Source organism: Mauremys reevesii, linkage group 24, assembly GCF_016161935.1.
Source record: "Mauremys reevesii isolate NIE-2019 linkage group 24, ASM1616193v1, whole genome shotgun sequence".
Lineage (NCBI taxonomy): Eukaryota > Metazoa > Chordata > Testudines > Geoemydidae > Mauremys > Mauremys reevesii.
This window is the reverse complement of record NC_052646.1, coordinates 13777437-13800142: the sequence shown is the minus strand read 5'-3', so window position 1 is coordinate 13800142 and position 22706 is coordinate 13777437. Positions and strand designations below refer to the sequence as shown.

Sequence of the window (22706 nt, the reverse complement as noted above, 5' to 3'; positions counted from 1 at the left end):
CCGAAGAGGCGGCCCGCGATGGAGCTAGGGGAGCACCTTGGGCCTGTTGGTACGCCCATGGTGTCCAAAAGGGCCACTGCTGGTTACCCTGCATTTCAGGATGCGCTTCCTGAAACAAGCCCTCCGGTACATCCGCTTCCTGGTCTTGGGATTAGTAGCTTCCCATGTGGGAGGAAGCCGACGGATGCCTGGAAGGCCATGGCGGAGCAGATAGGCCTTGAGCCAACGTCCCCACCGACCTGGTGCTCTTCCGCACCAGGGAGCGGTGCCGCGAAGGACTTCGGTGCTGGGAGTGAGACCGGAACCTATGACCGGCCCGGTGCCGGGAGAACGACCTGGACCTGGAGTAACGGCGTCGGGAGCGGCTCCTGGTGGATCGGTGTCCCAACCGGTGCCTGGACCTCGACCGGTGCCAGGAGTAATACGACGGCGACCGGGATCAAGAGCAGTGCCGCGAGTCTGATCGGCGCTGTGCCGAGGAGCGGTACCGGGACTGCAAGCAGCGTGAAGAACGCGAACGGTGCCAGGACCTGGAACGTCGACGGGACCGCGATCTGGAGCGGTGCCGGTCAGGAGCGCTGGTGGAAGCAGGATGGATCAACACTGGCTTTCCAATGGATTGGATGACCCGCACCGGCGGTGCCGGGCGTAGCGGCGGTGCCGCATCCGACAGCACGATCAGGTCCTTTGCTACCTCGCAGACCTCCGGTGTGGATGGCACAATCAGCTCAACCATGGCGGGTGCTGGGGAGACAGGAGCCGGACTCGACGGGCCTTGGTGAACCGGAGTCGACGGCAATGGCTTAGCAGGCAGCGCAGTGGCTGCGGGCACCAGGCGGTGTGGCGGAGCCGTGCCCTCATGCCGTACCACGGGCAGTGCCGGGACGGCAGGGGTCTTAGATTTCTTCGCTCGAGGAGAGAGCGAGCGCCTCTGGCTTGACTTAGGCGCCGATGACGTTCGGTGCAGAGACGGAGCGGGCGCACCGGTGCTGCCCGGTGCCGACGAGGAACTCCTCCAATAAGTGCGACTCCCCGAGGCACTTTAAACAGGAGTCATGCGGATCCCCTGTAGGCATCGGGCGATGGCAAGCCGAGCACGGCTGGAATCCTGGGGAACCGGGCATGAGCGCCGGTCCCGGTGCGGGGAGGGCTGAAGCCCCTAACCTGACTAAACTTACTGATACTCTAATCTAACAACTAAGAAATAACTATGCTAATAACTTTAAACTAATTTGAGAACTATATACACAGAAGCTATGAGAATGCTAGGGAGGTGAAGGTCAGCTAAGCTGCACTCCACTGTTCCAACGACCGACATGGACGGTAAGAAGGAACTGAGGAGTGGGCAGGTCGGCTGAGGTATATATCCGCGGCCATAGTGGCGCCACTCCAGGGGATGCCCAGCCGACCCACTGAGTTGCTAGGGTAAAAGTCTTCCGATGAACGTGCACGCGGCGCGCGCACACCTACATGGAATAGATATGAGCAATCACTCGAAGAAGAAGCAGCGTTCCACAGCATGAACCTGCCCCATTAACACCATGATGTGCACACTGCCGGGGCCCATACTTTGCGAGAAGGGAAAGTTACTCACCTTGCAGTAACTGAGGTTCTTCGAGATGTGTGTCCCTGTGGGTGCTTCACTCTAGGTGACGGTGCGTCCCGGCGCTGTCAATCAGAGATCTTCAGTAGCAGTGCCTGTTTGGGGCGCACGCACCCAGATGGTATCTCCCATCTAGTTGGAATCTTCCTGAGTGCGTGCACCCCACACCCTCCTCAGTTCCTTCTCTACTGTGGAGAGTCATACCAGTACTCCAAAGTAGAGGGGAGGAGGGCGAGGAGTGGATCACCCACAGGGACACACATCTCGAAGAACCTCAGTTACTGCAAGGTGAGTAACTTTCTCTTCTTCTTCGAGTGCTGTCCCTGTGGGTGCTCCACTCTAGGTGAATGTGTAGCAGTACCCACAATGGTTGGTGGGACTTTGGAGATGCGGCAGGGAGTACTGAAAAAAGACAGTTACTCACCGTAGTAACTGGTGTTCTTCAAGATGTGTTGCTCCTATCCATTCCATGTAGGTGTGCGCGCTGCGCGTGCACGGCTCTCCGGAACTTTTTTACCCCAGCAACTCCGGCGGGCCGGCTGGCGCCCCCTGGAGTGGCGCCGCTATGGCGCCTGTTATATACCCCTGCCAGCCCGTCCGCTCCTCAGTTCCTTCTTGCCGGCTACTCCGACAGTGGGGAAGGAGGGCGGGTCTGGAATGGATAGGAGCAACACATCTCAAAGAACACCAGTTACTACGGTGAGTAACCGTCTTTTCTTCTTCGAGTGATTGCTCCTATGCATTCCATGTAGGTGATTCCCAAGCCTTACCTAGGCGGTGGGGTCGGAGTGAGACGTGGCAGATTGTAAGACTGCGGAGCCGAAGGCTGCATCGTCTCTTGATTGCTGCACCAACGCGTAGTGGGAAGCGAAGGTGTGGACAGAGGACCAGGTGGCCGCTCTACAGATGTCCTGGATGGGGACATGGGCCAGGAAGGCGGCAGACGAGGCTTGCGCTCTTGTAGAGTGGGCCGTCAGGCGGCTAGGGGGTACACGAGCAAGCTCATAGCATGTCTGAATACATGCCGTCACCCAGGAGGAAATCGTTTGAGAGGAGACCGGCTCGCCCCTCATGCGCTCCGCAACCGCTACGAAGAGCTGGGTCGAACGCCGGAAGGGCTTCGTGCGCTCAATATAAAAGGTGAGGGCCCTGCAGATGTCCAGGGTGTGAAGCTGTTGCTCACAAGGTGAGGCATGCGGCTTCGAGAAGAAGACCGGGAGGAAGATGTCCTAGTTAATATGGAAGGCCGATACCACCTTAGGGAGGAAGGCCGGGTGCGGTCGAAGCTGCACCTTGTCTGCGTGGAAGACGGTATACGGGGGGCCAACGGTTAAGGCACTGAGTTCGGATACTCGTCTCGCAGATGTTATAGCGACGAGGAAGGCCGTCTTCCACGATAGGTAGAGCAGGGAGCAAGTCGCCAGAGGCTCAAACGGCGGTCCCATAAGCCTGGCCAGAACCAGGTTCAAATCCCAGACTGGAGTAGGGCGCCGTATTGGCGGGTACAACCGTACCAGGCCCTTGAGGAAGCGAGAGACCATCTGGGTGGAGAAGATGGAGCGGCCTTCTATCGGTGGACGAAACGCAGACACGGCCGCCAGGTGCACCTTCAAGGAGGAAACTGCGAGGCCTTGCTCCTTAAGGGACCAGAGGTAGTCCAGGATAATTGGAATAGGGACAAGAAAGGGATTAAGGCCTTTCTGGTTGCACCAGATAGCGAAATGCTTCCATTTCGCGAGGTAGGTGGAGCGCGTGGAAGGCTTCCTGCTTTCAGTTAGGACTCGCTGCACAGCCTGCGAACAGTCACGCTCCGCGTGGGTCAACCAGTCAGGTACCAGGCTGTAAGATGTAGGGAGCGGAGGTCCGGGTGGCGAAGCCGGACGAAGTCTTGCGTGATAAGATCCGGCCACAACGGAAGAGGAATGGGTTCTCGGACGGAGAGCTCGAGCAGCAGGGTGTACCAGTGCTGTCTCGGCCAGGCTGGAGCGACTAGGATGAGGCGGGCCTTGTCCCTCCGAAGCTTGAATAGCACCCGATGAACGAGCGGGAACGGAGGGAAGGCATAGAGGAGGTGATCCTTCCAGGAGCAGAGGAACGCGTCCGACAGGGAGCCGCGGGAGCGCCCCTGGTAGGAGCAGAACTGGTGGCACTTCCTGTTCTCCTCAGAGGCAAATAGGTCTAGTTGGGGAAATCCCCACTTCCGGAAGATGGTATGCGCCAAGTCTGGGCGAAGGGACCACTCGTGGGTAAGGAACGACCTGCTGAGGCGGTCGGCCAGCGTGTTCTGTTCGCCCGGAAGAAAGGACGCTGCCAGGTGAATTGAGTGGGCTACACAAAAGTCCCACAGGCATAGCGCTTCCGTGCAAAGCAGGGAGGAGCGGGCCCCGCCCTGCTTGTTGACGTAGAACATCGCCGTCGTATTGTCCGTTAGCACTGTGACACAGCGCCCGCGGAGGTGGGCCTGAAAAGCTTGGCACGCCAACCGTATCGCTCGGAGCTCCCGGACGTTGATGTGCAGGGAGAGCTCTGGAGGCGACCAGAGTCCCTGGGTGTGAAGGTTGCCAAGGTGTGCACCCCATCCCAGGTCCGAGGTGTCCGTGGCCAAGGTGACGGAGGGGCACGGCGGGCGAAATGGGACTCCTGCACACACGACCTGAAGGGCTAGCCACCAACTGAGTGTATCGAGGGTAGGCCTCGGGACAGTGACGATCATATCGATGGGGTCGCGATGCAGGCGGTACACGGAGGCCAGCCAAGTCTGGAACGGGCGAAGGTGTAACCTGGCGTACGCGGTCACGAATGTGCAAGACGCCATGTAGCCCAGGAGTTGAAGGCAGGACCGCGCCGTCGTCGCGGGAAAGGATTGGAGATCCCGGATACAGGCCACCAGCGCCTGGTGCCGAGTGTGTGGGAGGCAGGCCCTGGCCAATTGAGAATCCAGGACTGCTCCGATGAACTCCACCTTTTGAGACGGAATTAAGATGGACTTCGACGTTCACAAGAAGGCCCAGGTCTCGAAATAGGGCCAAGATATCGGTCACTTGGCCTGCTACCAGCTGTTGTGAGGGGCCGCGAATCAACTAGTCGTCGAGGTACGGATAAACGTGTACACAATGATGACGGAGGGCCGCGGCAACAACTGCCATGCATTTGGTGAAGACCCTCGGGGCGGTGGAGAGGCCGAAGGGAAGCACCGCAAACTGGTAGTGCATGTTGTTGACCATGAAGCGGAGATACCATCGATGCAGAGGATAGATCGAGACATGGAAATATGTGTCCTTCATGTCAAGGGCGGCAAACCAGTCTCCCGGATCCAAGGAGGGAATGATGGTGCCCAGGGTTACCATGCGGAACTTGAGTTTTAGCAGGTACCGGTTGAGCTCCCGGAGGTCTAGGATCGGACGAAGACCTCCCTTCGCCTTGGGGATGAGGAAATATCGGGAATAAAAACCCCTGCCCCGCCGGTCGTGCGGTACCTCCTCTATGACACCCAAACTCAGCAGAGTCTCGTCCTCTTGTAAGAGGACTTGCTCGTGAGCGGGGTCCCTGAAGAGGGACAGGGAGGGTGGACGGGAGGGAGGGGGCGAAACAAACTGAAGGCGGTATCCGGATTGGACCATACTCAGGACCCAGCTGTCTGACGTTATGCGGGACCATGCTGGGAGGAAGCGGGAGAGGCGGTCGGAAAATAACGGGGAAGGATCCGGTGGATAGACTGATGAGCCGTCCTCGGGCGTCCCATCAAAATGACTGCTTAGGCCCTTGAGGGGCCTTAGAAGGCGCCTGGGACTGGTTGCGCCTGCTGCCTGATGGTCGGCGGCGAGTCAGGTTGTTCCAGCGAGTATTATAGGGCCGAGATCTGGCCTGGCTAAACGGCCGGAACGGCTGCCTCCGGAACGACTGCCTCTGGGTCGCTGGCGTGTGCATTCCAAGGGTGCGGATAGCAATCTGACCGTCCTTGAGGGTCTGTATCCGGGAGTCAGTCTTCTCAGAAAACAGACTGAGTGTGTCGAAAGGCAGGTCTTGGAGGATGTACTGCACCTCCGGGGACAAGGTGGACGACTGCAGCCAGGAGATGCACCGAATGGTCACCCCGGAGGCCAGAGTCCGGGCTCCAGAGTCAGCCGAGTCCAGCGCGGCCTGGATGGAGGAGCGCACGGACTTTTTACCGTCCTCGAGGAGGGCGTTGAACTCCTGGCGGGAGGCTGATGGGACGAGTTCGGCAAATTTAGAGAGAGAGAGCAGCATCTCATAAGTGTACCGGGCTAGCAGAGCCATCTGATTGGCAATGCGGAGTTGCAGGCCCCCTGCCGAATAGACCTTGCGGCCCAAGAGGTCCATGCGCCGTGCGTCCTTGGACTTGGGCGCCGCCGCAGGTTGACCGTGCCGCTCCCGGTCGTTTACCGACTGCACGACTAGGGAGTCCGGAGCCGGATGAGTATACAAGTACTCGTATCCCGTGGGGGGGACCGAGTACTTGCGCTCTACGCCGCGGGCGGTGGGCGGGATGGACGCCGGCGTTTGCCAGATGGTAGCGGTGTTACGTTGGATCGTGCATATGAATGGAAGGGCCACTCGCACGGGGACCTCTGACCCGATCACATTGGTAACCGGGTCATCATTCTCCACGACCTCTGCTACTGGGAGGTCTATCGCCTGCGCGATCCGACGGAGTAGGTCCTGATGAGCTCTCAAGTCGATCTGCCGTAGACGACCCCGCCACAGCCTCGTCTGGCAACGACGATGAAGAGAGACCTGGGACCGCCGGCTCTGGCGGAGGCTCATCCATCGGTTGAGCAGCCACGTCAGTGTCCGGCTGCTCTGCAGGGACCGGTAGAGAGGCCCCAGCCGTTGGCGACGGTTGGTTGCTTCCGGCACCCGAGGTTCGGAGCCCAGCGGTCGAGGGGACAAGGGCAGGCCCTGTGCCTCGTACTGCACCCACGGAACCCAGAATCCCCACTGCTGTGGACCATAGTTCTGTCCCTGGGGGACAGCCCTGAGATCCGTGCCGCTGCAGACCTGTGAAGCGACGGAGGGCTGGCGCGACCACTGGGGGGCGGAGGCGATGAATGAGTGCCCTGTCGAAGGCCCTCGCTTGTCCTCTGGCATCGCCGTGGGTCGGTGCCGGTCGTCGTGGTATCGGGAGCTCGAGCGGGACCATCGGTCGCATCGGTGCCGGGAAGGCGAACGACTGCGGTTTCGGTGCCGGGAAGGGCTGCGGTCACGGTGCCGAGAGGAGCTACGGTCGCGGTGCCAAGAGGGGCTGCGGTCGCCGCGGTGCCGTGAATGGTCCCGAGAGGCGGACCTCCGTTGGTACCGCCGACTGGGGCTTCGGGATCGGTACCGCGATGCTGAGCGGTTCCGTGACTGAGAGCGGTGCCGAGACGGTGAACGGTCCCGAGGTGTTGATCGATGTCGGGACCTGGCTTGGCAGGACGGTGACCGGCTGTGGGAACGGGACCGAGACCTGAACTCTCCTTCACGCCGATCGTCGGCGCCGGGGCGCCTCATCAAGGCCGGCTTCCCCGCCGGAGGCTCGGCACCTCTGTCATGGAGATGAGCTCCCTCGCCTGTGAGTACGTCTCGGGCGTAGTTGGGAGACCGAGCTCGACCTCGGACGGTGCCGGGGAGCAAGGGGGCGCCGGGCTCAACGGCTCTTCCGGTGCCGGAGTTGCCGGGCCTGTGCACTGCGCGTGCACTATCACAGCCGGTGCCGGAGGTGTTGGCAGTGGCTGGGTGACCGGTCCCGGGGTCGGAGTCTTTGCCGCTGCCGGCGCAGCTTTCTTTCTGCGCACCGGAGAAGGGAAGCGGTGCCGGGACGCTGGTGCCGGTTTTGGAGGACGGGACGCGTCTGTGCCGGGCCGACTCGGTGCCGCCGGTGTGCTGCGGACCGAGGATGGTTTCGGTGCCGCTGGGGTCGGCGCCGCTGGGCGAAGCGCCGACTCCATGAGGAGCTGCTTCAACCTGGAGTTCCGCTCCTTCTGAGTCCGCGGCTTAAACGCCGCACAAATGGGGCACTTATCCGGGCGATGGGACTCCCCGAGGCAGCGAAGGCAGGAGTCGTGAGCGTCCCCAACGGGCATCAGCCGCTGACAAGCCGAGCACGGCTTGAATCCCGGTGTCTGGGGCATGAGCCCACACCGGGTGAGGAAAAAGGAGGGGCGAACCCCCCCTAATTCCTAAACACTAACTAACTAACTAAACTATCAATAAACTGACTAACTATATATACAAATTCGGAGAAAAACGCTAGGAGTGTGGAGGACTAAGGGAGCACTCCACAGTTCCCACTGGCCGTCACGGGCAGGAAGAAGGAACTGAGGAGCGGACGGGCCTGCAGGGGTATATAACAGGCGCCATAGCGGCGCCACTCCAGGGGGCGCCCAGCCGGCCCACCGGAGTTGCTGGGGTAAAAAAGTTCCGGAGAGCCGTGCACGCGCGGCACGCACACCTACATGGAATGCATAGGAGCAATCACTCGAAGAAGAATAGTAATGTATGGCCTACTATTGTGTCTGCCGTGGTGTCTTCTGTGAGAGCATAGTGTTTTGCAAACGTGTGTTCAGATGACCATGTAGCCGCTTTGCAGATGTCAGGAATGGGAACGCTGTGTAGGAAGGCAATGGATGTTGACATGGCTCTAGTGGAATGAGTACTAATGTCATCGGGCGGTTGAAGATTCTTCGCACGGTAACAGGATCTGATGCAGTCAGAGATCCACTTGGATAGACATTGTTTAGAGATAGCCGTGCCTTTCGATCTTTCGGCAATGGAAACAAAGAGTCATGGAGACTTGCGAAATGGTTTAGTCCTGTCTAAATAAAAGGCAATTGCTCACCTGACGTCGAGAGTATGCAGGGTTGCGTCTTGCGGAGTTTTGTGAGGTTTGGGATAGAAAGTAGGTAAATATATAGGTTGGCTGAGGTGGAAGGTCGACACCAACTTAGGAAGAAATTTAGGATGTGGTCTCAAAGTGACTTTATCTTTGGAGAAGATTGTGTAGGGAGGGTGGGCCATCAGGGCACTCATTTCACCTACTCTCCTTGCTGAGGTTATGACAACTAGAAAAGCCACCTTCATGGACATATGGAGAGGAGAGGAGGTAGCCAAGGGCTCAAATGGAGGTTTCATGAGAGCATGAAGAACGAGGTTAAGATTCCATGTAGCCACTGTTGGATGAATTTCAGGGTAGAGATTTTGCAGGCTGGTGAGAAAGCGTTTAATGGTGGGGTGTGTAAAGAGTGAGCACCCATCCAATAGGTCATGGAAGATGGTAAGCGCAGCCAGGTGCACTTTGATGGAGCTGAGTGAAAGTCCGTCCTGTTTTAGTTTCAGGAGGTAGTCTAGAATGTTAGGGAGGGTCACGTTATTGGGTGCTAAGTGATTATGTAAGCACCAGAGAACGAAACGCTTCCACTTCTGCAGGTAGGTTTAACGAGTGGAGTCTTTCCTACTGTGCAAGAGGACATACTGGACTTGCTCGGAACAGGCTAGTTCATGGGTTTGGAACCATGAAGGAACCAGGCTGTGAGGTGGAGCTTTTGGAGCTGGGGGTGAAGAACTCGTCCGTTGTCCTGGTAAAGGAGGTCTGGCCTGTTGGGGAGAGCCCATAGGTGACGGGAGGACATGCGGAGAAGGTAGGGATACCATGTCTGTTTCGGCCAAGCCGGGGCAATAAGGATGACCTGGCCTTGTCGTCCGCGATCTTCCAAAAAACCCTGTGTAGCAGAGGGATAGGTGGGAAGGCGTACAGGAGGTAGTTGTTCCATGGGATGAGGAATGCATCCCCTAGGGATGCAGTCCCAAGTCCCGCCCTGGAGAAAAACAGGGGGCATTTTCGGTTTTGGGATTTGGCAAAGAGATCTATTGACGGGGTGCCCCAGTGGGAGAAAAGCTGTTGGAGTATTGCGAGGTGCAGTTCCCATTCGTGTTCTGGCGAGAAGTGCCTGCTGAGTGCGTCGGCAGTAGTGTTGTGGCTGCCTGGTAGGTAGGAAGCAATGATCTATATTCGATGTCGTATAGACCAATTCCATAGTCGAATGGCTTCCATGCAAAGGGAATGTGGTTGGGCTCCCCCTTGTCTGTTTATGTAGTACATACATGCTATGTTGTCTGTTAAGAACCACAGGTATTTGTTCTTTATGAGGGGAAGAAAGTGAAGGCATGCTCTCCTCACTGCTCCGAGCTCTAAGAGATTTATGTGTAGATGCGTCTCTGATGCGGACCACCGGCCTTGTGCCCTGTGTTCCCCTAGATGCGCTCCCCAACCAATCAGGGAAGCGTCCGTGGTGAGCATGAGCGTTGGGGATCGTTGCTGGAAGGAAACCCCCGTGCAGAGATTTTCTGGATTTGTCCACCATTGTAGGGAAGTTATAACATTGGGAGGAGGAGTTAGCAGCATCCCTAAGGGATGTCTGCTGGGTTTAAAACTGGAGTTGAGCCAGCCCTGGAGGCATATCATATATAGCCTGGCGTGTTGAACCACGAAGGTGGTGGCTGCCATGTGACCAAGGAGCTTTAGGCAGATTCTTGCTTGCGTCCTGGGACGAATAGAGAGTGTGCGTATGAGCTGCGTGATAGTGAGGAATCTGTTGTATGGGAGCAAGGCCCTGCTCTGGGTTGAGTCGAGATGAACTCCGATGAACTCGATCTGTTGCGTAGGTGTCAGGGTGGATTTTTGGATGTTTATTTGGAGGCCTAGGCTGTGAAAGAGGGAGATGGTGAAACGCGTTGCTTGAAGTGTCTCGCCATAGAAGTCGCCCTTGATGATGCAATCGTCCAGGTAGGGGAACAGTGTGACCCCGTGTTTGCGGAGGTGAGCCACAACCACAGCTAGGGTCTTGGAAAAAAGTCTTGGAGCTGTGGAGAGTCCGAAAGGAAGAACTCTGTATTTAAAATGATCCTGACCGATTGTGAATCATAGGAAGCGTCTGTGAGCTGGATGAATTGATATATGGAAGTAAGCATCTTGTAGGTAGAGGGCTGTGAACCAGTCCCCTTGATCCAGTGCAGGTATTATTGTGCCCAGTGTGACCATCTTGAATCTTTGTGTCCTCACGAATTTGTTCAGTCGGCGTAGGTCTAGTATAGGCCTCCATCCTCCGGTCTTTTTCTGTGTTAGAAAGTAATGGGAGTAGAAACCTGTCTCTTGGTGTTGCGTCAGCACAGGTTGCACTGCGCCTAGTTGCGGAAGATGTGCCACTTCTGTGAGAAGTAATTGCTCATGGGAAGGGTCCCTGAAGAGGGATGGGGAAGGGGGAAGGTAGGAGGGTAGGATATAAAAGGGATGGAGTAACCGGTCTGAACTATTTCGAGGACCCAGCGGTCCTGTGTAATACGCTGCCAGGCATGTTGGAAATTCTGGAGGCGGTGGCCAAACGGGCAAGTAAGAGGTGGAATCAAGGGATGGTCGTGCAGACCCTCGACCAACCTTTCAAAACTGTTGTTTCTTGCCCGGTGGACAGAAGGTGGTGGCTTGATTTTGATTTTGTCTGCGTTTGGGGGGTCTAGTACGATTCCTAGTTGTGTCGTATGGTCTGGGTTGAGGGCGATAGTACTGATGTGGGCGTGGTCTTTGGTAGGGTTGGTATCGTTGTCTCCTGGGAAGAGATGGGTGAATGCCCAGGGTGCGCAGTGTCGCTCTCGAATCTTTCATGGTGTGGAGGAGTTAATCATTTTTTTTTGGAAAAGAGTTTGTCCTTATCAAAGGGGAGATCCTCCACTTTGGTCTGGAGTTCTTTACGAATGCCTGACGCAGAGAGCCATGAGGGTCTGCGCATAACCACAGCAGTTACAGTGGTACGGGGTGCTGTGACCGCCGTGTCTAAAGATGCCTGTAGGGCCGTTCTGGAAATCAGTTGTCCCTCAGTCAAGATTGATTTGAAGTCGGCTCTTCTGTCCTCTGGAATGTAGGAGGCAAATTCGAAAAGCTTATTGTAATTATCAAAATCATAACTGGCGAGGAGAGCGGAATAGTTTGCAATCCTGAATTGTAGTATAGAGGATTTATAAACCTTGAGGCACAGTACATCAAGGCGTCTAAGGTCCTTGTCTTGCGGGGTGGGTCGATATTGTAACTGTTTGGTCCTCTGTGCAACTGCATCCATGACAAGAGAGTTCGGTGGTGGATGAGAAAATAGGAAGTCTGCGTCCTTTGCAGGAACGTAGTATTTATGTTCAGTCTTCTTGCAAGTTGGTACTAGAGACGCTGGGGTTTGCCAGAGAGTGTCAGCTGGCTCCATGAGTGCTTCGTTTATAGGAAGCGCGATTTTTGAGGGCGCAGATGATTGAAGGATTCTGAGGAGTTTGTGTTGCATCTCCTGAACCTCTTCTAAGGGGATATCCTGACTGAGTGCCACCCTCCTAAAAAGTTCTTGAAATTGTTTGCAGTCGTCCACGGTCTGTGGAGGTGAAGGGAGGAGGGCTTCATCCGAGGCTAGTGGAGAGTTAGGGTTAGGTGAGTCAGGATATGGTGCGTAGCTCCCAGTCTCAGGAGGAGGCTCAGGCACCCTAGAAGTGGATGGAGTAGGAGATTGAGGCACAGATGGAGGATGATTGGTAGGAGGATGTTGCCACGGGTACCATTGAGGCCAAGGCATAAGGTAGGAGAACCCAGGTGCCGCCCACAGGGGAGCAAAGTAGGGAAACTGAGGATGCTGAGCTTGAGCCATGACCTGAGGTGGTAAAGGCGCCTGTGGAGGAGAAGCAGGAGGGGAGAACTCCGCTTGCTGCTGTAACTCAAGGTCACCGTCAGTGAAAGCCAGTTCAGGTGGAGAGAGTGGCAGTTCAAGAAAAGAGTCCTCTGTATCTAGGAGCGGAGAGAGAGGCTCAGGTGGCACTAAAAGGTCACTTTGAGTGAGCAGCTGTTGTTCCTGGTCTCTAGGCTGAGCTGAGCCTGCTCTCTGCTCTAGCTCTTTACTAGGAGAGAATGACAGAGAGTGTACTGTTGTATTGAGCTTAGAGGTGCCCTGCAGGGGGTCTGCTGCTGGTGCGCGGGTAGAAGAGTGGCTGGGTGCCGACACTGTTCTTGGTGCCGAGGCTGAGCGCGCTGTCAGCACCACAGCTGTTTTCGCTGCTGAGGAAGAGCGTGCTGGCGGGACTGCGGCAGCTTTTGGCGCCGAAACTGATCGTGCTGTGGGTACCCCGGCCGTTTTCGTTGTTGGTGCTGAACGCGCTGCTGGCACCATGGCTGTTGTCGGTGCCGAGGAGGAACGCAGTGCCGGTGCTGTGGCCATTCGCAGTGCTGAGGAAGAGTGAGATGTCCGCTCCGCGGTCGTTTGCGGCGCTGAGGGGACTGAATCAACAAATAGCTACCCGGCGCGGGAGGTCGGGTCCCTGCCTCTGTGCTCTGTCAGAGCCGTGGCTGAGGCGTTAGAACAGGCTGAGGCACCTGCCTTTGGTGCTGTCAGCACAGAGGCTAGGGATCTCGCGGGAGACCCCCTACCCTTGTTAGAGTCTCTTCTGTGAGACTGTTGCGCTTCTTGCCTCCGCTCCAGGGAGGGTGAAGCAATGCTCCCCACCAGTTCCGATCTGGCTGGGGAGCGTGTGGGAGCGGGTTTAACCTTTCCCGTCTCCGACAGCGGCTGCAGGGATTTTTCCATCGTGATGATTTTGAGCCACAGATCCCTGTCACGACGAGCTCTTGACTTGAGACTCGCGCAATGGAGGCACTTGGCAGGGACGTGGGTGTCCCTGAGGCACTTCACACAGTGTGAGTGCCCATCTGACCATGGCATGAAGTCCTGACAGGAGATGCATCTTTTAAATCCTGAAGCTCCTGGCATTATGAATTAGAGATGGCCAAGGAGAGTGTCTCACCAGGAGACAAGCCTAAACTAAGTAACTAACTATACTAAAGGAAGGGAAACAACTGGGAAGTAATTACTAATTATTTCTATGTTTTTTGTTTCTATTTCCTATAGAGACCAGGGAAGAAAGGCAGCACTGCCCCGAGTCCCGTCTTCACCCGAGGACGGTTGAGAAGGAACTGAGGAGGGTGTGGGGAGCACGCAGTCAGGAAGATTCCAACTAGACGGGAGATACCATCTGGGTGCGTGCGCCCCAACCAGGCACTGCTACCGAAAAACTCCGATCGACAGTGCTGGGACACACCGTCACCTAGAGTGGAGCACCCACAGGGACAGCACCCGAAGAAGAAGTCTATGTCCATGTTTATGTCCTCATCACTCTCGTCACCGTGCTGCCATCGCTTCCTTGCCTGGTTTTGCTTTGGCAAGTTCTGGTTCTGCATATACTCCAGGATACTGAGCGTGGTGTTTACAGCGCTCATAATTGCCGCGGTGATCTGAGTGGGCTCCATGATCCCAGTGCTATAGTGTCTGGGCTGAAAAAAGGCGCGAAACGATTGTCTGCTCTGACGGAGGGAAGGGCGACTGATGACATGGCTTACAGGGAAGTACAGTCCACAAAGGGGGTGGCTTTGCATCAAGGAGAAACACAAACAACTGTCACACACAGAATGGCCCCCTCAAGGTTCAAACTCAAAACCCTGGGTTCAGCAGGCCGTTGATGTCACGGAGGGCAGGAGGAAGCAAATGAATACAAACCAAATCAGGTCTATTTCTTGTTTTGATCCACTCCATCTATCTTTTACTTCTTTAGGGTGGCAGCAGACGGTGCAGTTTGATTGCTAGCCATCATCAGTTCCTGGGTGCATGGCAAAAGATACTGCATTATGACTGCTAGCCATTGTCATCTCCTGGGTGCTCGGTGGAAGGAGTCTGCCCAGGCGCCCCTGACTGACCTCACCGAGGTCAGTTAAAGAGCACCCAGGAATATGATGACGATGGCTACCAATCATAACACACTGTCTGCTGCCAAAGGCAAGGAGTTGCTGCTGTGTAGCAATGCAGTCCCATGTCTGCCAGCACCTAGGAGACTTACGGTGATGGTGAGCTGTGTGGGCTCCATGCTTGCCGTGGTATGGCGACTGCACAGGTAACCCAGGAAAAAAGGTGCGAAACGATTGTCTGCCATTGCTTTCATGGAGGGAGGGAGAGGGGGGCCTGATGACATTTACCCAGAACCACCCATGACACTGTTTTTGCCTGATCAGGCATTGGGATCTCAACCTAGAACCCCAATGGGCAGCGGAGACTGCGGGAACTGTGGGATAGCTACTCACAGCTATCCACAGTACAACGCTTCGGAAGTCGATGCTAGTCTCGGTACTGTGGATGCAGTCCGCCGACTTAATGCACTTAGAGCATTTTGTGTGGGGACACACACAATCGACTGTATAAAAACGATTTTAGTTTAGAAACCCTGATAGAGAATAGAAGGGGGTTTGAGAGGCTGATGGAGCAATGGCAAGCAGTAACTGAAGGGGAACGCCCAGGGGCACAGGGGGGAGCAGGGGCTGAGCCCAAGGAAGGGGGACCACCAGAGGAGGAAGATGGGCGGTGGAAGCATGTGACCGTGAGAAGCAGGCCAAGGAAAAGGAGAGCCAGTGAGGGGGAAATTGAGCTAAGGAACAGGTTTGAAGGTTTGGAGAATGAGGAAGGGGTACAGCAAGTGGTAGCTGACAGTGGGAGGCCAAAGAAAAAGAGACGAGCGGCCAGTCCCATAGAAAAAGGGGAGGAGTCGATGGAAGTAGCACCAAGTTTGGGCCCAGGGAGGATACAGGATGGCTTAAGGGGAACCACAAGGGATGATAGGAATGGAAGGAGCTTGCAACCAGGGGGAACACGGGATAGGTTAGAGGACCGTGCTGTCCCCAGGCGAAGGCAGGTCTACGTGATTGGGGATTCCATACTGCGAAGGTTGGACAGGCCTGTGACCAGGGCCGATCCGGAGAACAGAAGGGTGTGCTGTCTACCGGGTGCTAAAATACGGGATGTGGACCTGAGGTTGAAAAGGATCCTAAGAGGAGCGGGTAAAAACCCTTTGATCATCCTTCATGTAGGAACGAATGACACGGCTAGATTCTCGCTAGAGAGGATCAAGGGAGACTATGCCAGGTTGGGTAAGACGCTCAAGGAAATTGAGGCTCAGGTGATCTTCAGTGGGATTCTACCTGTCCCTAGGGAAGGGCGCCAAAGGGGTGAGAGGATCGTGATGATTAATAGTTGGCTGAGGGAGTGGTGTTACAAGGAGGGCTTTGGGATGTATGGGCACTGGGAGGCTTTTGGGGACAGACAACTGTTCTCAAGGGATGGGCTCCACCTAAGTAGGGAAGGAAGTAGACTTCTAGGAGGGAGGCTGGCTCATCTGATTAAAAGAGCTTTAAACTAGACACTGGGGGGAGACGGTTGGGAGAGGTCCTGGTGCTCTCCACACCAAATTTATACATTGGGAGTGAGGACAACAAGATAACAACAGATATAGCCAGAGGGGGGCGGTTACGTGTAAGGAAGAGGGGGGGGACGGATACTAGATCTACAAGTCATACTGGAAGTACTGTGTCCCTACAGAGTTGGGTGAAAAGAGTGAGAGGAACCCAACAGGAAAAATTAGGATGTTTGTTCACCAATGCGAGAAGCTTAGGTAACAAAATGGAGGAACTGGAGCTCCTGGTCCGGGAATTGAAACCGGATATCGTAGGAATAACCGAAACATGGTGGAACGGTAGCCATGACTGGAGTACAGGTATGGAAGGGTATGTGCTGTTTAGGAAAGACCGATGCAAAGGTAAAGGTGGGGGAGTAGCACTGTATATCAATAATGAGGTGAAATGTAATGGGATAACTAGCAATGCAATGGATAATACAGAGTCTGTTTGGGCAATGGTCACATTGGGGAAGAAAACTACCAGAGCCTCACCCGGGATAGTGATTGGGGTGTGCTATAGACCGCCAGGATCTAGCTTGGAGACGGATAGAGAGCTCTATAATGTTTTTAAGGAGGTAAACACTAATAGGAACTGCTTGATCATGGGGGACTTTAACTTCCCGGATATAGATTGGGAAACAAATGCTAGTAATAATAATAGGGCTCAGCTTTTCCTAGACGTGATAGCTAATGAATTCCTTCATCAAGTGGTTGCTGAACCGACGAGGGGGGATGCCATTTTAGATTTGATTTTGGTGAGTAACGAGGACCTTGTTGAGGAAATTGTTGTAGGGGACAACCTTGGCTCGAGTGATCATGAGCTAATTCGTTTCCAAATAAATGGGAGGATAATCAATAGTGCATCTGAGACTAGGGTGTACGATTTCAAAAGGGCTAACTTTACTAAATTAAGGCGACTAGTTAGGGAAGTGGACTGGGCTAACATATTTAGGGATCTAAGGGCAGATGACGCCTGGGGTTACTTCAGGTTGAAGTTGCAGGAGTTGTCAGAGGCATGTATCCAGAGAAGGGGGAAACGGCTCGTAGGTAGCAGTTTTAGACCGAGCTGGATGAGCAAGCGTCTTAGAGGGGTCATTAAGAAAAAACAGAAAGCGTACCAGGAGTGGAAAATGGGAGGGATCAGCAAGGAAACCTACCTTATTGAGGTCAGAGGGTGCAGGGAAGCTGTGAGAAAGGCAAAGCGACGAGTGGAGATGGACCTAGCGAAGGGGATTAAAACCAATAGCAAACGGTTTTTTAGCCATATAAATAGGAAGAAAACCAAGAAAGAAGAAGTGGGACCGCTTAAAACTTTAAATGGAGTGGAGATTAGGGATAATCTTGGAATGGCACAATATCTGAACAAATACTTTGCCTCGGTCTTTAATGAGGCTAATGAAGGGCTAAGGAATAGTGATAGAGGGACCGATGGGAATGAAGATATGGGGGTAGACATTACGGTATCTGAGGTAGAAGCCAAACTTGAACAGCTAAATGGAAGTAAATCGGGGGGCCCGGATAATCTTCATCCTAGAATATTAAGGGAATTGGCGAGGGATATTGCTAGCCCGTTAGCGATAATCTTTAATAAATCCCTAAATTCGGGGATTGTACCGACTGACTGGAGATTAGCTAATGTAGTTCCTATATTCAAGAAGGGGAAAAAAAGTGACCCGGGGAACTATAGGCCTGTTAGTCTAACATCTGTAGTATGCAAAGTCATGGAAAAAATCTTAAAAGAGAGAGTGGTTCCGGAGCATGAGGCCGATGGCAACTGGGATAGATTACAGCATGGATTTACGAAAGGTAGATCGTGCCAAACCAACCTGATCTCCTTCTTTGAGAAAGTAACAGATTTTTTAGACAAGGGAAATGCGGTGGATCTAATATATCTGGATTTCAGTAAGGCGTTTGATACGGTACCGCATGAAGAATTATTGGTTAAATTGGAAAAGATGGGGATCGAAATGAAAATCCAGAGGTGGATAAGGAGCTGGTTAAAGGGGAGACTGCAGAGGGTAGTATTGAAGGGGGAACTGTCCGGTTGGAGGGGGGTTACCAGTGGAGTTCCTCAAGGCTCGGTTTTGGGTCCGATATTATTCAATCTATTTATTGCTGACCTGGGAACCAAGAGTAGGAGTGGGCTGATAAAGTTTGCAGATGACACCAAGTTGGGGGGTATTGCCAATTCGAAAGAGGATCGGGATATTCTCCAGGGAGATTTAGATGACCTTGTAAACTGGAGTATTAGTAACAGGATGAAATTCAATAGTGAGAAGTGTAAGGTTATGCATTTAGGGATGTCTAACAAGAACTTTAGTTATAAGCTGGGGACGCACCAGTTGGAAGTAACGGAGGAGGAGAAGGACCTAGGAGTCCTGGTTGATCGTAGGATGACTATGAGTATGCAATGTGATGTGGCCGTTAAAAAAGCTAATGCGGTCTTGGGTTGCATTAGGCGAGGTATTTCTAGTAGGGATAAGGAGGTGCTAGTCCCGTTATATAAGGTGTTGGTGAGACCTCATTTGGAGTATTGTGTGCAGTTTTGGTCTCCCATGTTTAAGAAGGATGAATTCAAACTAGAACAGGTACAAAGAAGGGCCACTAGAATGATCCGAGGAATGGAAGGCCTTTCGTATGAAAGGAGACTTGAGGAGCTCGGTTTGTTTTCCTTAACCAAAAGAAGGATAAGAGGAGATATGATTACACTCTTTAAATATATCAGAGGGATAAATACCAGGGAAGGAGAGGAATTATTTCAGCTCAGTGCTAATGTGGACACGAGGACAAACGGATATAAATTGTCAATCAGGAAATTCAGGCTTGAAATTAGACGAAGGTTTCTAACCATCAGGGGAGTGCAATACTGGAACAGCCTACCGAGAGAAACAGTGGGGGCGAAGGACCTCCATGACTTTAAGATTAAGCTAGATAAGTTTATGGAGGAGATGGTATGATAGGATAACGGGCTTAGTCAATAGGTCAATTAAGTGCCACACTGGTAAATAGTACAATGGGTCAATGGTATGATATAACCTTTTCCAGAGGGTTTGGCTGAAGAGTCTTGCCCGCATGCTCGGGGTTCAGCTGACCACCATATTTGGGGTCGGGAAGGAATTTTCCTCCAGGGAAGATTGGCAATGGCCCTGGAGGTTTTTCTCCTTCCTCCGAAGCATGGGGCAGGGGTCGCTTGCTAGGGAGTGGGTGGATCGGCTTATGTGGCCTGCATCTTGCAGGAGGTCAGACTAGATGATCATAATGGTCCCTTCTGATCTTGAATTCTATGATTCTATGATTCTATGATTTCTAAAAAACCCACTTCTATAAATTCGACCTAATTTCATAGTGTAGACATACCCTGAGAAGTTGGGAAGCCCGACTTGGTTTGCTGGAAGCTATGGTTCCAATCTATCGAAACACTTAATCAAGTGAGTTCAGTTGAAATCAATGAGGCTCCACACATGCTTAAAGTTATGCATATGCACAAGTGCCTATGGCTCTGATCCAGCAAAGTGCTGAGCACCCTCAATAACACATTGCTATGGCACTGAAGTCATTAGCCATAGGTGCTGGAACTAGGAGTGCTGGGGGTGCTGCTGCACCTCCTGGCTTAAAGTGGATTTCAGTGCAGGTAACGTTTACAGTTTGGTTCAATGGCTCTCAGCATCCCCACTGTAAAAATTGTTCCAGCACCCTTGTCATTGGCTAATTCCCAGTGATTCCATTGGGAGAAGGAATTCAGTCCATAAATCAGTGAGAGCTGCAGGTGCTAATGGTCAAATGCTAAGAGGTGCTAAGCACCTGTGACTCCCATGGGAGGAAAATTCATCTCAGAGATTTCCCTCCCCACAGCTCAGTTCTTATGCTGCTTCTCTCTGAAGTCCACCAGCTCAGTTTACAAAGGCTAGTGTGTGTCCTCTCCACATCGAAGGAGGGGCAGACTGGGTAATGAACTTACACTGGTCAGGCTTCTGACCAAGCAAGATGGTACAGTTCTGGGATGCAAGTAGGGTGACCAGACAGCAAGTGTGAATAATCGGGACAGAGTGGGGGGGGGGGGGTAATCAGAGTCTATATAAGAAAAAGCCCCAAATATCGGGACTGTCCCTATCTGGTCACCCTAGGTGCAAGGCTGGGGAGCTGGGGGGATTTGGCTGGAGCCTGCCTATTGTTGGTTCATGGATGGCTAGGAGAAGCATTCATGTAACTTGGTTTGGCGTGTCCCTGCCTGTGGATGTCTGTGTAAGTGCAGTACCCGCCAGAGGTTTGTAGGTTGCCAACAGCATCACAGTGAGAGGATACCTCAGGTCGGACAGAGGGCTCAGCAGTTCCACAGTCCAGGTTTCACCCTGGGAACCTCTGTAACAAACAACCTTCTTGCTGAATTTCAAATTGGCTATCTCTGTCTATGATTAGCTAAGGAGGATCAGGCTGGTTAGTTAGCAGAAGGGTATTTCTTGAGGAAAAATAAGCTTAATAAATAATCTGTTTTAAACTGGTCTCCCATCCCGACCTCAGTTATTCCACCCATAGTAACCCCTCGGGGCATATTTCAATCAGTGACTCTCCTTCACCTTTGCTGATGCAGCCCATGATACCATCTCTGATCTGGCAAGTTTCTTCTCTGGTGCAGCTGTGGGCTTTGCAGGTCACCCCTCGGGCGGAAACGCAGGTGCAGCTCTGCTGGCATTCATTTGTCAGGACGGTCTCCCTGGGCTAAGGGGACATTTGGAAAAGGGGAAATAACACAGTATAATGGAGAAAAGATTATTTATAATAATTTCTGGCAGTGCTAAACCCAGAGATGTGTGGTGATGTGTGTGAAAGTATCTGTTCTGTTATCATATTATTTGCTCTTAATGTTAAAGAGAAAGGCTGTCTCATGGGCTCAGCACTGGACCAAGGGCCAGAAATAACACCTAGGTTTTAACCTCCCATCTGCCCCTGACTCACTATGTGGCCATGAGCAAGTCACTGCCCAACTCTGTGTCTCAGTTTCCCTACAATAGACAAAGGGAATTAAATAATCTTGCCTTTCTTGGCGCTTTGGACATTGGGTACTAGCAGAGTAGGGATGCCAGTTGGATGGGCCAAAGCTCTGATCCACTAACTAACCCTATTCCTGGCTAGTGTAGGGATTAAGATGTGGATAGAGCAAAAATTAGATCAGACCCAGATCGCTTGGGGTGGTACCTTGTAGTATCTCCCATGCTTGAAGCATCCACAGCTCTCCAGAGTCACGCAGCCCTGGCCGTCGAAGAAGAAGCCCTCGTCACACTGGCAGCCTTCAGCACAGGTCTCTGGGCAGTCCATGATATCTCCAGTGCAGGTGGTGGTGCAGAGGTTGGTACAGACCTCGTAGTGGCTGTTGGCTGGGCAGGTCAGAGCTTAATAAGAGAGAAAATTAATTTAGGGCAGGAAAGAACTCACACCATGAACGAGAGGTACAGAGACATGAAGGGGAGGAGAGCAGGGCTGGGAGGAGAGGACCAAGGCACTTATTTAAGGTTGGTTTCCATCCAGAAGAGTTTCTGAAGAAACCCAGAAGTTTGGAATGAGATGCTTTGAAATTATGACCCTCCCCAGTGCGTCTCAGAGCTCCATCAGCATCACAGCACTTACAGCAGAAGGTGGTGTTCCTCCAGGGCTGGATGGGGGCCCCGGCCTCTTGGCAGGCCGTCACGTAGCTGTGGATGCTCTGGCACAGAACCTGTGCATCCCTGTTGCCCAGGCACAGATCATACAGGCAGTTGTTGAAATACACGCTGGGGCTGACCGTGCCATGACAGGTGGCAAAAGGACCATCAGGGTCTGTGAACAGCCTGCAGTAGTTGTGCTCTTTGAAGACATCTTCCCTCCCATCCTCGCAGACCGGACAGCTGTTCCCAGCACATCTGTCTGTACAGGAGGCTTCTGGGATCTGAACTTCCCAGGCAGACCCGAAGGATGCAGTGTCGGGGGCCACCCTGCCATCGGGGAGCAGGAACTCGTCATCTTGTTGCCCTTTGTAGTTCCCGCACAGGCCACACATCCGGCCATGGTAGCGACCCGGGACTGTGACTCTGGCCTGGTAAACCAGGTCGTAGCTCACAGTGAGGCCAAAGTCAGCTTGCACCAGGACATTCACGCCGTGTTGATACGCCCAGAGCTGCCCATCGGCAACGATCACAGGCAGGTTGTGGGACACCCCATCCACCTGGGAGAGACAGAGCATCCTGTGTGAGCATTGGGTTATGGGTAGTGAGTTTTGAGATTTTGTTCTCACTGACACTAGCATAAATCCAGTATACTCCAGATCCCACTTTAAAATAACTCCAGATTTATGCCAGTGCCACTAAAATCAGAATCTGGTCCCAGGCCTGAAACAAATTAGGCAGTAAAAGCCCTAATCAAAGTATCACATGATCACTCTGGCCCACATCTCTCTCTGCCCCTCACCTCACTCCTGATCCTTTGTCTTTCCTACTCCCCCCCATCTCCTTACCCTGCTCGACAAAGCCCTGGCTGGGATGATTTAGTTGGTGTTGATCCTGCTTTGAGCAAGGAGTTGTACTAGATGCTCTCCTGAGGTCTCTTCCAATCTTAAACTTCTATGAGTCTATGATTCTTTGCCTGCACCTGTTTGGGAGCTGACTTCACCACATCTCAGCTGTTCGCCTCTGTCCTTATCTTCAAGGTGCTCAACGGCCTGTGCCCAGGGTATCTAAAAGTTCAGCTAATCTTCGGGGATGAAAAATGTGTGTATGAGCTGGGGGAAAGGACTCCAGGAACAGATGGTATTTGCATGAACACACCTGGGCCTAGGTATTCAGCC

At 53.4% G+C, this 22706-nt stretch overlaps 1 protein-coding gene across 1 annotated transcript in view; it reads right to left on the bottom strand.

Moving 5' to 3' along the window:
• Positions 1–22706, bottom strand: part of LOC120390529 (IgGFc-binding protein-like) — a 197424-nt gene that overhangs the window by 44624 nt on the left and 130094 nt on the right. Inside the window, exons 46-48 of the mRNA XM_039513258.1 lie at positions 21515–22088; positions 21086–21279; positions 20467–20608 (exon numbers count right to left, since the gene is read on the bottom strand). Coding sequence (XP_039369192.1) covers positions 20467–20608; positions 21086–21279; positions 21515–22088 — 910 coding nt within the window. The remainder of the gene's footprint in view (positions 1–20466; positions 20609–21085; positions 21280–21514; positions 22089–22706) is intronic.